The sequence below is a fragment of the Mauremys mutica genome, chromosome 3 (assembly GCF_020497125.1).
Source record: "Mauremys mutica isolate MM-2020 ecotype Southern chromosome 3, ASM2049712v1, whole genome shotgun sequence".
Taxonomy (NCBI): Eukaryota; Metazoa; Chordata; order Testudines; family Geoemydidae; genus Mauremys; species Mauremys mutica.
The window spans coordinates 96,163,535-96,180,165 of NC_059074.1; the positions used below are offsets into that span (position 1 = coordinate 96,163,535).

General features: G+C 41.5%; 1 protein-coding gene across 2 annotated transcripts in view; it reads left to right on the forward strand.

Annotated features, from left to right (window-relative positions):
* The window catches only part of NCOA7 (nuclear receptor coactivator 7), a 156,471-nt gene that overhangs the window by 43,594 nt on the left and 96,246 nt on the right, over positions 1-16,631 (forward strand). For both annotated transcript variants that reach the window (XM_045010751.1, XM_045010754.1), the window contains exon 2: positions 5,303-5,432. In XM_045010751.1, coding sequence (XP_044866686.1) covers positions 5,383-5,432 — 50 coding nt within the window. In that variant the 5' untranslated portion in view covers positions 5,303-5,382. The remainder of the gene's footprint in view (positions 1-5,302; positions 5,433-16,631) is intronic.

Sequence of the window (16,631 nt, forward strand, 5' to 3'; positions counted from 1 at the left end):
CAGCAATAGCAGTGGGGATACTGCTTCCACTAAAGTCTAACCTAGTAAGCAAACAACACCAGCAATCTTTTAAACATCCAAAGGCACATTCCACCATCATTCTGCACTTAGCGTATGATTGAACCAGTCCTTACTACTGTCCAGGCTTCCTGTGTACGGCTTCATGAGCCATGGGAGCAAGGGATAGAGGCTGGGAGGGAAATAGGTAAGTACATCATGGGAAGCTAATGCCATGTTCCCATAACCACCTGTGCCAATATTTTGGTCCCATAAGACACTGCAAGTCCCACCCAAAATTCCACTCTGCTACATGCAGTGTGGGATAGCTACCCACAGTGCAGTGCTCCGTGTGTCGATGCACTCCGCTGACACAATGAGCGTAGTGTGGACACGCAGGATCGACTTGCTTAAATCGGAGGTTGATGTCGACTTATATAAAGTCAGCTTAACTTTATAGTGTAGACAATGGCCTTAGATTTTCACAGTTTCTCTGTGGGATGTGTCTGTGTGTGGTAACATTTTTTTGTGTGTGTGATTCTTAAACTTGTTGCACAAAGTGACAAGCACCAGATAAAGCACCAGATAAATTGAATGTCATATCAACATACCAGAATCTGTTTCATGCTCATCTGTGTACTAATATTGTTGAATATACTATCAGCATGGTGCACAGCTCAGGGAAATAGTACTTGATGCTTGAGAACTGCTGCCGCAGAGCCAGTCAAAAAGTGATAATAGGTTGTTACACTGGTGTGCACCAAACAGACTTATTTAAAGAAAACAAATGACTTGGAACACAAATAACAAACTGTTCTTAATGTTTAATTAATTTTTTGTTAAAATCAATCAGTTCATCTTGATAGATCGAGAGGTGAAAAGAAAGAAGAAAATAAGAGTCCCTAAGGCTCAGTTAAAAGTTGTCAATGAAAAGGGTTTAGAGGACTGTTTAGGTATTAAGAAAATAAACCAAAAGCAAGAAGGCTAAACACATAACTAACCCAAATTTATAGTATAGTTTTAAATATTTCATATTGGTATATATTTTATTTGGCTATGTTATTTAACACTGATTTAATTGTTCTCAACATGGAGTTTAGCAATAATTCATCTTGAGATCCAATGTATGAGATCATTCAACCAGATCTTTCCTCTTTAGAAAATTGTGTCCAAAAAACAAAACAAAACAAAGCAAAAATACCCTAGCATCATCAGAGTCATTAAATAGAAACTTTCTCCCATCTTTTGAAAAGTGCATTTTAGTAGGAAATAATACTGAACCTGAAATACCTATAAAGACAAATTCAACTCTGTCATACCTGTGTTTTTGAGCCTGGGACATGCTGGCAGTATTTGGGAATATGAGTATCTTTCTCCCTAATAAAAATATTATCTTTGGGCCTCCATAGAAGCTTCATGATCTAATCCTTATCTGTAGTACAAGATAAAGTGGATTTTTAAATATCTGTAGTAACCTAAATTAATCTAATCTCTTTTCTGACAGTATTGAAGGGACGCTATCCGTGAAAAATATGGGGTTTCTTTATTTAATAAAAGTTATAAAAAATTATTAAAGAATTTTCAGATGTTTTTAAATTTCAAGTAAAAATTTGTATTATTTAGCATTAATATTTCCCTTTAGTGTTTGTAACCAAAGCATTGCAGCATTGAACTAGTGCATGAGAACCAGAAATGGAAGCTTTTCTTTCCCAACTATTACTTTTTGGTAGTAATTACTGTAGATTGTTTTGTGCTCATGATGGGAGATGGTCCATGAGACACTATCGCTATTGTGATGTGATCCGTGGTATTAAAAAGTTTCAGAACCTCTCGCCTAGGTTGTTTTCCTTGTTCAAGTAAAACACAAAAACTCCAGACATAAATGGTGAAAACTAAATTGGATTTTTTTAAAATATGCATTTTAATATCTGTTTTTATAGTAATATTAAGAAGGAATTTTTTTAACTACGAATTTTAACCTTACAACATACCTTTAAGATGCATCAATATTTTGTCTGGAATTACTCAGATTTCTTTCAGAGAAAGTGAGCTAAGATTTAAAACTAAACAAAACAATAGAAGAAGAAATTAAACAGTGTGAAGTCAGTTATATGTGAACTTTCACTGATTGGGGCAATTCTTAACAAGGTTGAGATGAGCTCATTATTTCCCTCTCAGTACAATAAGACAAAAAAGAACAAACACTTTACTTCTCTTTTAAGAATCCCTCAATTTTATCTGAATGCCCTCACTTCACTTCCACATTATATATTATGTTCCCATTTTCAGGGTAGTTCATTTATCCTGAATAGAATACTGCACTTCTATTGTATTTAGTCTTGATTTTGGAAGTTGCCCAAAGGGATACGTTCTGCTGCTTTTACTTGTGTTGGATGGAGCTGAAATGGGAAGCAAATTGTAGCCTGTGGCCTTGCATTCTCATGCGTAGCTTTGCTATGTGACACTCTGCACAGAATGTTTTTGGTTTTACTACCTAACGTGTGGTCAAAGTTAGAGAAGAAGAATAGGCTCCTTCTGGACTTGAACTTCTTGAAATTTACTGGCTAGATGGCACTTGAACTCCAAGTGCAAGCTTGACTCTAAATATAGCACGAGCAAAAAAAGTGACTGTTATTGCCTTACATTTAAACATCTAAGTATTGAGGACTTGGTTGTGAAAGCTGTTCAGGGCCTTCCAAAGTGGCTGGATGTAAGGGTGCTCCTAATTTTTCAGGAGGCACTCAGCATCTTGCATAATTGGGCCCTAAGTATCTGGGACAGAATGGCATGTTATGGTGTTTTTCCTATGCTACTGTCACATAGATCCTCCTAGTATCCTAGTGAAGACTTTGCATCATTTTAGTTTGCAGAGCACTTGATCGGGATTGTCCAGCATTTTTTAAAATGGTAAATCTGTCTAATCTATCTAATTCAATTTAGGGTTTATAATGATTGCTGTTAGCAGACTGCAATGATGACTGCTGCATAGAACTGTATAGAAAGAAGATTTTAATTTGGAATATGATCAGTTAACCACAAAGAGTTTGTAAGAATAGAAAGTGCATTTTGATGCAGTACATGTTGAGGAACATGGGCTGATGATGTTCAGCGCTCATTATATGGGGATGGGAAAATTATTCCAAATGTTTTGATAGAATATAATATTACACACTACCAAATATCTTCTTCTTTGGTATTTCAATCAAGTTGACCTCTTTTAGATACATTTACTCTGATAGATGCCTACTAGTTTGAGGAGTGTGATTTTAATGCAGAAACAAAACTGGTGGGAACAGATTATGCTAAGGGGTAAATTTTCTGTTGCTTACATGAGAAATCATTTGTATGTCTCCCATTACTAAGAGCGGTGATGGACTCTTGGTAGAAGATGTGCTTTTGCCCTAACCTCCAAGCTATTTGTTGGCTAGTCTGGGATAGGTGTCTCTGAACCTCTTTCATAGAAGCGGTTCCATTTTGTGTAAATAATTAAATATTCATTGAGAATGACTCTATAGCCTGGCAGTTAGGGGGTGGGGAGGACACCTGTGTTTAAGTTCCTGCTCCAATTAATATTTTGCCCAGCTCTAGTGCAGAGCCCATTTGAAAATCCTACTCTCTGGCTTAAAAGTGCCTTGGTCCTGCATTGTGTAAAGAAGCTGTGATCCAATGCATAATGCAATAAACAGATATCTAGCCAAAACTGATATGTTAATTTGCAATAATTTAAAACTTTGGATGTTACTTTGACCTTCTTTAGGTATATTTTTCATTTCTCGTATAGCCCAGAAAAGTCACTGGTTCCTTGTTCAAGGTGGCTACAATTCATCTGAAGCAGCATATAGGTTGAACCTCTCTAATCCGTCACTCCCTGGTCCGGCAACATCCGTGGTCCGGCATAGGCGCCGACTCCATGGGTGTTCCAGGTCTGGAGCACCCATGGGGAAAAATCAGTGCAGAGTATCCACTGGTGCCAAATTCTCCCCTCTGCCACCCTCCCCCTGTGCCTCTTGCGCGCAGGTGACCCCAACGCCTCCTCCTTCCTCCCAGCGCTTCCGGAGCGCCGTGACCAGCTGATTTGTGGGGTTCAAGCTCTGGGAGGGAGGGAGGAAGAGGACCTGGGATTAGTGGCTAGGACCCCGGGCGAGGGGCTGGCGGCTGGGACCTGAGGCCGGCATTGAAGCCCCCAGGCAGGGGGCCAGTGGCTGGGAACCAGGGCCGGCTCCAGACCCCAGCACACCAAGCACGTGCTTGGGACGGGATGCCGTGGGGGACGCTTTGCCTGTCGCCGGGAGGGCGGCAGGTGGCTCCGGTAATATGAGAGGCATGTCTGCAGGAGGTCCACCGGAGCCGCGGGACCGGCAACCGGCAGAGCGCCCCCCGCGTGCTTGGGGCGGCGCAATTGCTAGAGCCGCCCCTGCTGGGAACCCGGGTGGCAGTGGGGCCCCTGGTGGGGGACTACGCTGGGCGTAAAGCCTGGGGGTGCTGCAGCACCTCCCATACCCCTAATTCCCACTCCTATGGAGACCCACTGGAACTCTGCATTGACTTCCCGTGGTTCAGCAAATTCTTTGGTTCAGCTCCGGTCAGGTCCCGAGGATGCTAGACTAGAGAGGTTCAACCTGTACCATCGTTATTTGTGATTTTCTGTATTGGTTTAATGAGGAATGAAAAACAATACCAGTGCTGTTAAAGAGAAAAGAGATTGCTTTTTACTATTTCAAGCTGAATTGTCAGTGGGTACCTACTCAAACTTTCCGCTTTGTTGCTTTTGTCAGCATTTTTCAGTAAATGCAATTTAAATTATAATTTCAGGTTTTGCTTCTCATATTATAAGATTTCTAGGCAGTTTGGGATCATTAGGGTCATAACTTGGAAATAAAAGACGCGTGGGCTTTTTTGGTATATACAACCAATTTACAAATCTGTAAAGGATAAAATATTTACAGGCTGTTAAGACATTGTTACAGCACTTTGAATAAATCCCCATAGTATGCCACTGTAAATTATGTCACTGATTTTCATATCAAACGCTCTTCAGATTCCCTCTGATTCTCCCTCAGAAAAAAAAAGAACAAAAACAAACAAATCTCAGATATGATTTTTCTGTAGTGACTTGCCCAGCCATATTCGTAGTCTGGTGTTTTGGGTACAATAGGTCTGTATCATGTGACGTGTTTTCACTGGTTAAAGTTTACTGCCATTTGTCATGGGGCTATGTGTGTTATCTCCGCACTGTAAATTGCTGCAGAAGTTATTGACATTTTGATTTATGAACTTCCTTTTTGTTTTTAAATGATAAATACAGGGAACTATACATGGGTATGAGGCACTGCGAAAAAGAGAAACACACCCCAAACACTCACCTGGCACTTTTCATTGTATACCATGGAGACTAAGGAGGAGAAGAAGGAGCGGAGACAAGGCTATTTTGCCCGGTAAGTGTGCATTATTATTTCAGTGCTGATAAAAATGTACCTGTGGACTTTGCCATTGGTAATAGGCTTGTTTTTCACATTTTAAAATTATAATCTAGCGCATTATGAATCCACAGGTGCCTCAGTGGGACCTGGATTTCTATCTGCATTTTCCCCTTGAGTCTGAGTAATGATTTGTTGTCCTTTTCCTGCTGTTTCTCGGTAATGGAGGCAGTGCTGCAATACCAGTTACAAATGTTACTTACGGTACAGAGCTGTCACTGAACTTAGTTGCAATATTCTCTGAATCTCATATCAGCGACTTGCCTGGCTCCTGTTTAAGGTGAACTGGATAAACCTGCAATGACTGTAAATCTGCAACACAACAGAAGTTTAACTTCAGATTCCTAAAGAGACAATGATTCAGCAGTACATTCTCATAGTGGGAAGGTGGGTAAATTATTGGAGACCATCACCCTAATAATTTAAAAGATGAGATGATGTTCTATGCTAATACTTATAAACTACTCTAGTAGTTGGATTATATTACTATTTATAAAGACAGCATTAAATTTTTGCCAACTACTTTTATTATCTGGGAGCCATGGCATGTGATTTTTAAGGATAAAAATTAGTTGCTGGGAAATTAATTCTTTGTTAATATAATAAACATTTTATAAATAGTCATCCATTATGAGCTGTATGGGAGAAAAAGTGCCAAAGCTCAGTTAGAAAAATTCTTCACTCTGCTTTCAAACAGAGATATAAAAATAGCTGCTGTAACATTACTGGGAAGGAAAATACACCACAAAGGTGCCTTTCCATCTTCCCTCTCCAGTCTGTACTTAATTATTGTTAGGCTTGGAAGGATTAGATTCTCAGTAAATGTCTGTTTCACTGTACAGAAACTGATCAACAAATATTTCTGTCAATAATAATCAAAATTTACAGATAGGCATAGTAAGAAAAATGCTAATAAGAAAACTCATATTAGAGTTTGATTTAGGGATATTTACCGTGTATATTTTGACATTGGCTGTTGACAGTTTGTGTTTTAATGTCTATAAAGTTTTACCTTTTTGAATCTCAGCATCTACTGACATTAAATAATTATTGTCTGACCTCTCCTGATAATTTCCTGCAACTCTGAAAATTTAAATGAATAAAAACCAGGAACAAATGCTTAAACACATAATTCTGCACAACTTTAAATCGATAAAAATAAAAAAAATACTTACAAAGAAACATTGACATTATCTGACATTATAAAAAAATAAAAATAAAATTCTGCCAAGCCTAATTGTTGTTAACCAACTGCACCAAAAACTGCACTAGGTATTTTGTGGACTTGTAATAAAGTAGGTCCCCTCCCTAATAACAGGAGTGGGAAAAAGGGTGCAACAATGTTTGGTTGCTGTTTAGCCAAAACCTAAGGTGAATGTGAGATGGAATGTAGACGTAATAGTAGTGTGGAAGTTCACAGTAGTGATAATTTGAGAGCTTCAGCTTTGAAAAGTTTCTAAGTGGTGACTATGGCAGTAGTTCCAGGGGCGGCTCTAGGAATTTTGCCGCCCCAAGCACGTGCCGGCGGGAGGTCCTCCGAAGTCGCAGGACCAGCAGACCCTCTGCAGGCATGCCTGCGGGAAGTCCTCCGAAGTCGCGGGATCAGCGTACCCTCCGCAGGCAAGCCGCTGAGGGCAGCCTGCCTGCCGCCCTGGCGGCGGTGGCAGAGCGCCCCCGCGGCTTGCCGCCCCAAGCACGCGCTTAGAGTGCTGAGGCCTGGAGCCGCCCCTGAGTAGTTCTCTTCTCCCTCTCCCAAAGTCTGGAACTACTCTCAGGACCTCTTAAATTAATGAAGGCTTTGTGTGTTCCACATTCCACAATCCTCTTTGTTTGCAAGAGACATTGATTATTAAGGTACTAGTTACACTAGCTTCTGTTCTCCCAAATCGTGGTTGATGCATGGGATGGCTGTGGAGGGAATTACAAGTTCCATTCCTCTGCTGAGAGGAACAGTGACACTGAGGAGAACTTGGAGAAGATTGACAAGAAATGTCAGTTGTAAGTTAGGCCTTCTCTACAGAAAGAAATAGCCTAAATTGACTGAGGACATGGTGTAAACTAATCTGAAATAAGCCACTCTTCAACCAAAATAAGAGAGCCTCCACAGGGGTTTTTAAACTAGGATAAGGATGAAAATGATTTGGGGTTCATTAGGTGCGGCAGGAGGTTGTGCACGCTGCCTCCATCCACAGACGCCGCCCCCTTAGCTCTCATTGGCTGTGGCTCTCAGCCAATGGGAGTTGCGGAGCTAGCACTCAAGGCAGGGCAAGGTCAGCGCGCAGAGCTGCCTGCTGCACCTCCACCTAGGAGCAGCCGGGACAGGTAGCCGCTTGCGGGGAGCCGCCCAAGGTGAGTGACCCTTGGATCTGGCACACCCTCCCATGCCCCAAACCCCCTCCTGCACCCAAACTCCCTCCAAGAGCCTGCGCATCACATCCCCTCCCACGCCTGAATCCCCTGCTGGCCCCGAACCAACTGGACTATAAACTGGAATTTCAGTGAAGATCAGAAATGCCGGTTTATAGAGCTTTCCGGTTGGTGAAGTGACAGATAAAACAGCTTTTACTGTATTAGAAAACATGCCTTATAGTTAAGGCTACAATTTTGTCATGGAGGTTGCGGAAGTTATGGAATCCGTGATTTCCAAAGATCTCCATGACTTCAGCCCCGGTGGCTGGGAGCTTCAGGGTTTCGCTGCCTCCCGTAGGGCAGGGAGCTGTGAGATGCCCCTGCTGCCTGAGGCAGCTGGCCCCCAAGCTCTGAGCAGCCATGAGGGTACCCCGCAGCTCCCAGCCACCGTGGGCAGGAGGGGTACCCCACAGCTCCTGGCCGCTGCGGGTGACAGGTACCTCGCAGGCAACAGGGGGACCCCCGCAATCCCTGGCCATGGTGGCGACAGCGGCAGGGAGATCCCTGCAGCTCCCCACCACTGGGGATGGGGGAGGGGGACTCTGCAGCTCCCCGCCACCATAGGGGAACAGGAAGACCTGGAGCTCTAACTCCGTATGGGTGGTGGAGGCCCCTGAGCTCTCAGCCACCCACAGCTGCCCAGCCCCTTCCCATTTTATCATGGATATTTTTAGTCAAAGTCAGGGACAGGTCACGGGCTTCCGTGAATTTTTCTTTATTGCCTGTGACCTGTCCATGACTTTGACTAAAAATATCCATGATAAAATCTTAGCCTTACTTATAGTGATAGATTAAAGGGGCTCAGTCTATTTAGTTTAACAAAGAAAAGGTTAAGGGGTGACTTGATCACAGTCTATACCTGTATGGGGAGCAAAATATTTGATAAAGTGCTCATCAATCTACCAGAGAAAGGTATAACACAATCCAATGGTTGGAAGTTGAAACTAGACAAATTCAGACTGGAAGTTAGGTGAACATTTTTAACAATGAGGGTAATTAACCATTAGAAGAATTTACCAAGGGTCATGGTGGATTCTCTGTCACTGGTAATTTTAAAATCAAGTTTAGATGTTTTTCTAAAAGATCTGCTTAATTCAAAAGGAATTATTTTGGGGAAGTTCTGTGGCCTGTGTTATCCAGATTAAATTATTACAATGGTCCCTTCTGGCCTTGGAATCTGTGAATCTGTAAGTAAAGAAGGAGTTGATTATTTAGATAGTTTTGTTTTATAATAGTATCCGACAGTGTAATTAAAATATTTGAGAAATATTAAATCAGTGGTTAGATTTTCACATTCACCCTCCAGCATTAACACCTTTGCTTGGAAAAACTCAGAAACTGACTGTACAGAATGCATCTACACAGGTATATCAAGCTTGGGTATTCTTTATCATCTGTTTGTCCCCAGTCTTTTATGTGTTTTCAGGAGGGGAAGTTTCCACATATTGTTAAGGCATAGTGACTAGGCGGTTTATCCTTGCAGTATGAATAGTCTCAAAGCCAACATATAGCAGAAGTTGGAATTTATAAATTACTGTGGGGGAAATATTGTCTTGTATCAGCTTACTTATCAGCTCAGTATCCTGCTATTCAGACTATAAACAGTATTATATTTTAGTCCCATTGTCATGACCAATGGCATGTATGCCAAAGAAGCTTCATTCTCAAAAAAATAACTACAGACATACACCTCTACCTCGATATAACGCTGTCCTTGGGAGCCAAAATATCTTACCGCATTATATGTGAAACCGTGTTATACTGAACTTGCTTTGATCCACCGGAGTGCGCAGCCTCCCCTTTTCCCCCGAGCACTGCTTTACCGCGTTATATCCAAATTCGTGTTATATCGGGTGGCGTTATATAGAGGTAGCGGTGTATAACTTGTTCAGATTTATGAATATCTATAACCCATATAATCTGCCCTATAACTGAAGATTTCTCTATGTAGTGGTGGATGAAGCTCTGGATGCTAAGGGCAGGTCTACACTTGATAGGCTTCTTCTGTCAGCGTAGGTACACCACCTCCCCAAGAGGCGGTAGCTATGTGATTTAGCGCTGTCGAAACTGGGGGTTAGGTCAGTTTAACTGGATCACTCAGGGGTGTGGATTTTTCAAACCTCTGAGCAATGTAGTTATGCCAACCTGATTTCCTAGTGTAGACCTGGCCTAAGAGATACCATAAAGGAACTTCTGGGACTTAGACCTTTGTGATATTATGGGGAGCAGAAATGTCAATGATTGTAGCCGGTTTTCTGCCTGCTAGCGTGCCTTATAGCAATACATCGCTCCAGAGCTTTTATATAACTATATAAGGTTTTATATAACTTTTTAGGGTGTTTTTTTTAATGAAATCCAATTTTAATATTTTGAATCCCTTGCACAATGGCTTTAGCTTTCAGACATTGAAGAATGTCTAGAACTGCGCAAACAGTATAAGAAATTCTTAGATTTTTGTTAGGGGCTTTGCTAAACTGAGAAGATCCTCTAGTATGGATAGGTGGTATCTGCAGTTCATTGTTCACATCATGCTGCTGTTGCATTTATTAAGAATAGCTTTTACTGCATGTGTAAATCTGAAAAGTGTGACAGTTTGCAGTTATCTAATTACTGCATAAAAAAATCTGTTATGGAAGTAGATATGGAATGTGAAGGTTTTAGGAGATATTGAGGCAGAACTTAGCTTGGGAACTGTGTCCTTCTGATTTCTGAACTATAGGTGAGGTTTTACATTACCAGCATGGAGCTCTTTGTATTTCTGTTATATCCTTTGTGTAAGACAGGATAAGAGTGTGTATAAGAACTACCTAAACACTAGTTGTGCAATCAGTCACAGGACAACGTTCCCAACATACACGTTTTTCTTCAGGGCAGACTAAGCAACAACAGTGATTTGTGCAGTCTTAGTGAGTTTATACTGATATGTGTGCCTTCACTGAGTAGGTGTCAGAGTAGCAGCCGTGTTAGTCTGTATCCGCAAAAGAACAGGAGTACTTGTGGAACCTGAGAGACTAAGAAATGTATTTATTCATATGAGTAGGTACCTTATAGGAGTGCAGAACAAACATTGTTACTAGATGCGGGGATAGTGGGAGTATTTATTTATGTCATTTGGGCCATTTTCTGGAAGAGAGGAGCTTCTCCGTGCTGTATGTCTAGTCACCATGCACAGTGAGAGGGGAGTGAAGGAAGAGAGACCAGGGAATAGTCCAAGTTTAGTGTACAGAGATTTTAGCAAAGGGAAGAAGGAAGAAAGTTAGAATGAAGAGTGTTTTGAATTCTGTTGGGGCACCATTATAAACATACAGAGTAAAAAGTGTGTGATTACTTAATTTCAAAACATACTGTGGTACATTAGAGATTTCATAGCTGATTTTCACAAATTGTTTATCCTGAAAAATATGTGCAGTACTAACTTGTTATGCAGTAAGCATACAATGACCTTCTATTTGCCTTTGTAAGGGGGGCCTTTGGTGACTTTTATCTGTCTTTAAAAAGAAAGCATTAGAAAAAAATGAACTTGTCCCTCCTTTAGTGTGTAAACAGTGTGCATAATGCAGCTTTGATGCAGAAGTCTGTGCAGTTCTGATAAGAGTTGGTGGCATTGTAGTCATAATATATTATGTCTTCATTTTCCTCCACCATAGGAAGGGTCTCGGAGCTGTCCCTGGAGATCCCTTAAGGTTATGTAATATTGCACAATTTAACTGATCCTGTCACTGGGATAGTTAAATAGCCGTACATCTTAGTGACCCTCAAGAAAATAAGGGAGGGCACCGGAAAACAATAGGGGAAGACCTGTTTGATTCCTCAGTTTTAGGCTCTTTCTGTACTTTGCAGAATCTAAGATTTTAATTTTAAAATATTGCAGTTTTATTTTTTTCAGTTTTGAAAATAGCCTTCCCAGTGTACTATTGTCCTGTTAACTTCACCTTACAGAAAACTAGGTGCAGCCAAATTGCAGTAGGGAACCCCACAAACAATTCTGTTGACCTCTATGAAATTTAAATTCAAGATGAAGCTGTTTAAATCCTAGCATTGAGAAATGCAATTTAATAAACAAACATTTAGTAGTACAGAGTTGTGGTAGGGTTGTGGGGGTTTTTTTGGTTTGTTTCTTTTGTTTTTTGTTGTTAGCCTCTCATTCAATCAAATATTTTGGGAAGCCACAATTTACCTAACAATATTTGCAGTGGAATACAAGCTTTGGTAGTGCTATGATGGCAACCTAATAAGAAGAGGCATGAAGACTGAATTGTAAACCAAGCCAAATCACCAAATCATGTATATCCTTTACTGCTCTTTGTGATATATAAAATCAACATACAGTTCTATGTTTGTTTGATTTTTCTTCACACGTTAGAATGATCAGGTCCTGACTTCCCTTTTTTTTTCCTGGAGGACTTTGCAAACTTTAGGAGGACTGTGACTGTGACATTGCAGAACCCTAAACCTTGAGCTGCAGCTCCCCTGGCATTCAACTGAAAGGGGGTGGTGGTGGTGGTGGTGGTGGTGGTGGTGATGGGGGAATATTGACCTTAAACAAACTTTCCTGTGCGCCCACAGTAAATTAAATTAACTCAAGATCTTTATCTCCCCTCAGCTGGGGACTTGAATCACTGCAGCTCAGGCTTCAGCCTCTGGTGTTCCCAGTCTGCTAGAGAATGCCAAAAGGATATAGGGAAAAAGAGGGAAATCCATACCTGATATTTTTTTTAATCTAATAAAACAAGCAGATAGAAAGATCTCTTATTTTGGAATAAAATCTTTAAGGCCATTTTCGCACATGATAATGGTAGGGTGACCAGATAGCAACTGTGAAAAAACGGGACAGAGGGTGGGGGTAATAGGCGCCTATATAAGAAAAAGTCCCAAAAAACAGGACTGTTCCTGACAAGCAGGGCAATATGCCTGTAAATCTCACCCAACAGAGATTGCATCAAACTGGTCTGCAACAGTAAATTATGTGCATGCAAGAATAACCTGTTTTGGCAGGAAACTGAAATACTTCCTGTGGAAATGTATATCTGTACCAAAAATATTATCCCTTGCCAGTAAATTTGCTGTCCTAAAAATTTTACACACCCTTCACTAGGGATTGCCATTGGTCCATCTAGTGTGGTATCCTGTTTCTGACAGTGGCCTGTGCCAGATGTTTCAGTGTAAGGCTTAAAACTCCTGTAATGAACAATTATGCAATAGCATGCCCAGGGAGGAAGGTTTTTTTCCCCTTAGCCCCCCAGCCACTAATTAGTGGTTGGCTAACGTCTTAAAATTTGACTGTTACACTTGTGTAATTATGAATGATTAAAATAATAATAATAATAAAGACCCTACATTAGGAAAGTACTTAAGCATGTACTTACATTTAAGCATGTGATTAAATCCCAGTGATGCAATAGGATTTAGGAATATGCTGTAAGATCTTGAAGCTGCACTATTGAAGTTAGTGAGAGTTTTGCCCTTGAATTGGATAGGAGAGAATCACCCAAAGGGCTTGTCTACACAAACATTTAGTTCATGGCAAGCTGGGGTATAAGTCTACCCCACACAATACTTGTGTGGGCTCTGCTGCTGCACAACAACAGTTCCCTGGTATGCTTTAATCTATTCCTGTTTTAAAGCAGGAGACATTAAAGTGCACTAGGGAACTTTTAGTGTGTGGCAGCAGCATCCACACCGACACTTAGTGCATGGCAGGCTAGTGTGGGATAGAGTTACACCCCAGCTTGCAAGTGTGGGATAGATTTACACCCCAGAAAGCCTTAAATTAATATTAGCCTTCTGGGTGCCCCAGTGTGTCATGTGTTTGTCTATTTAGATTGTGTAAACAGAGATTGTCTCTTTCCAGAGGGAAAATGGGACACCCCATGGGCCAGCCCGAGGCCCCCCATAGTACCCCACCGCGCCCTGTGCGGCTGGCCAGAGGCCTCCCTGCCTCCTACCTGTGTGAGGCCAGCCTATGTCCCCCTTCCCCCGTGGGTTTGGTCCAAGCCCCCCCAGCGCAGGGCCGTCCTGAGGCCCCCCTATTGCTCGCCCACCCATAGGGCAGGCCCGAGCAAGCTGCTCTCCCAAGCCATCCCTCCCGCGTAGGGCTAGTGTTGCTGCTTGACCCCCCTGCCCCACACGTTTTCCACACCCCGCTAGGGGTCGCACCCCACTGCAAATGGGACAAATGCCCAGTTTTGCCAGAAGAGTCGGGACAGCTGGGACAGGGCTCAAAACGGGACTTATGGTCACTCTACTTATAAAGAACCAAGCTCACTTGGCACCTTAACAATACCTAAATTTTTGCCTTCTTATCCAGTCTGGTAGTTGGGTGGGTTTTCTTCTTTAGGCTGGAATTTGGAGCACATCCAGTCACTGTCCAAATGAAAACATTTTTTTAAATAAGATTTAAAAAAGAATACAAGGCTTTTTAGTGCAACTTGCTTGTAACAGGTATTTGCATAAAATGGCTTTAATTACTTAACTCATATGTTATTGATATTAAATCGCAACACTTCTGACTAATTTTGAAAATTTCTCAGATTTTTTTTGTGTCCAATATGGTTATTAAAAGTAGCAGTTTTTCATTCTTTCTAAACAAAATATGGGTTGCTTATCACATCTCAACTTGTTTCAGAACGAGCAACATTTTTGTTACCATGGAAAGCTTTCATAGTATTAATGCTGCCAAAGGCACAGCTAGACAACCCTAATAAGATTTCTAAAAAATGCAGAATATGGTTCTGATCCTGCAAATGATTGTGTGAGAGTAATATATGCAGGGAAAGGAAAGCAGAATATATTATGTACTAGTGCAGAACACTGCCACTGGTATGGCCCTATTTTCTTCCTGCTTTTTAGAGATGGTCAAAATAAATTTAATTGAGACATATTTTCTTGGAAAATTGTTTTTTCCCCAAAATGAATATTTGCATAGAAAATTTTAATGTCAAGTGACATTTTTATGATTTCTTTTTAAGTGAAAAGCTGGTGACAGTTTTAGGTTTTTATATCAAAAATCAGAAAAGACATAGTATAACACCACCAAATATTTAAGACCCACTACTATCATAGGCTTCATGATAGTAGTGGGTCTTAAATATTAGGTGGTGTTATGCTAAATAACAAATATGGCAGTTTCCTGCATATCCTTGGAAAAACTTATTACACTGAATTAAAATAGATTTAGGGTCCTCTGTGTTAGATGCAAAGTTTATGTATTATTGTGGATTGTGGGCTGGGATTGCATGCAACCTCTCTAGCAGGGGCAATGGGGTGGAGGGAGTAAGGCCTGAAAGTTCAAAGAACTATATTAAAAATGTGCCAGACAAAAATGGACTTTTGGAACAATAAGTGTTAAGTTGAATTTCCCGTAAAATACCTTAAAAAAGACTAAAAATGAGGGCTTGGCTACACTGGAGAGTTGCAGCACTGGTGGAGGCTTTACAGCGCTGCAAAAAAAATTTTTCCACCTTTGGTTATGCAAAATCTCAGTCTTTTAAAATTATGCCCTAAGGAAAGGGTCTTTGTCTGCTAATTACCTGCTACCAAAGGTAACAATCAATAGCCATATAAAGAACTGGCTACTCTACTAGCCTGTGTTCTGGTTCTAAATCCAAGACCCTTACAAACTTGTAGCCATGGGGAAAACCCAGTTGTGGGTTTTAAAGAACTAACAGCTACCACATCCTGAGGCTGGAGTTGGGATAACCTCTGATAAGATTTTTAGCATGCGTATAGGTTCTTTTGTTGTTTGATATGTTTCACCTTAAAAATAAATGTGCTTGTTTATAAAGAGCTGTGTGGTAACTTATAACTGCGGGCAACACCCTGGGCACAGTCTCTGGAAAGAAAGCAAAGTGCAGCCACTGGCCTTTTAGGAAGTCTGGCTTGCTGGAAATATCACAGTCTAGGCCGGGAACTGTACAACCTGGAAAAACAGTCAGAAGGAAAAGACATGGGTCTCCCAAGCAGCCAGGAGCCTAAAATGGGTGCCCTTGGTGGACCACGATGGGGGAATGCAGGTGCAGTTGGCCTGAACTGTGACACTAGTGTCTAGAGCAGCATTTCTCAAATGCATGGCTGCTGCCATGGGCTTTTCTTGTGGCCACAGCATCCTGGGAAGTGATTGGGGGGCAAAGCAGCTGCCCCTCCCCTTCCCTGTTGCTCCTGGATGTGTCACTTTGGTGTTGGTTGCTGGGGCTGCCATCTTCCCAGGGGCGGTAGGGCTCAGGCCACAGGGCTTCGGGCTCTGGCCCCAGCCACAGGGCCCCATCCCCTGGCTGCAGGGCTTCAAGCTCTGGCTCCCCACTGCCTCCCCATCCTCCTTCCTGGGGCCCTCATCTCCCGTGACCCCTGCAGACTATCCATCCGCCTCCCCATCGAGGGATTAATTTGTCCCTGGGCTTGCTGGGGCTGTGTAAGTCTGCTGTGAAAAGTGATACTTGTATGTTTGTTAATTTCATTTTTCATGGCAGACTTAGTGGCTGGCTGGGAGGCTGTAAAAATATTAACAAACATACAAATGTCACTTTTCTCAGCAGCAGACTTACTAGCTAGCGATAAATATATTACAATGATTTTGATGTGCATATGTGCATATTTATTTGTTTTTCCTAAAGTTAATTAAGTATTTTAGGAAAAATTGTCAGAGTTGGTGGCTGCACTCTGAGGCCACCAAAAATTTTATCGTGAGAATCCCTGATCTAGAGTTTCCACCAAAGATCAGGCTCCATTGTGGTAGGCACTGTATGCATATAC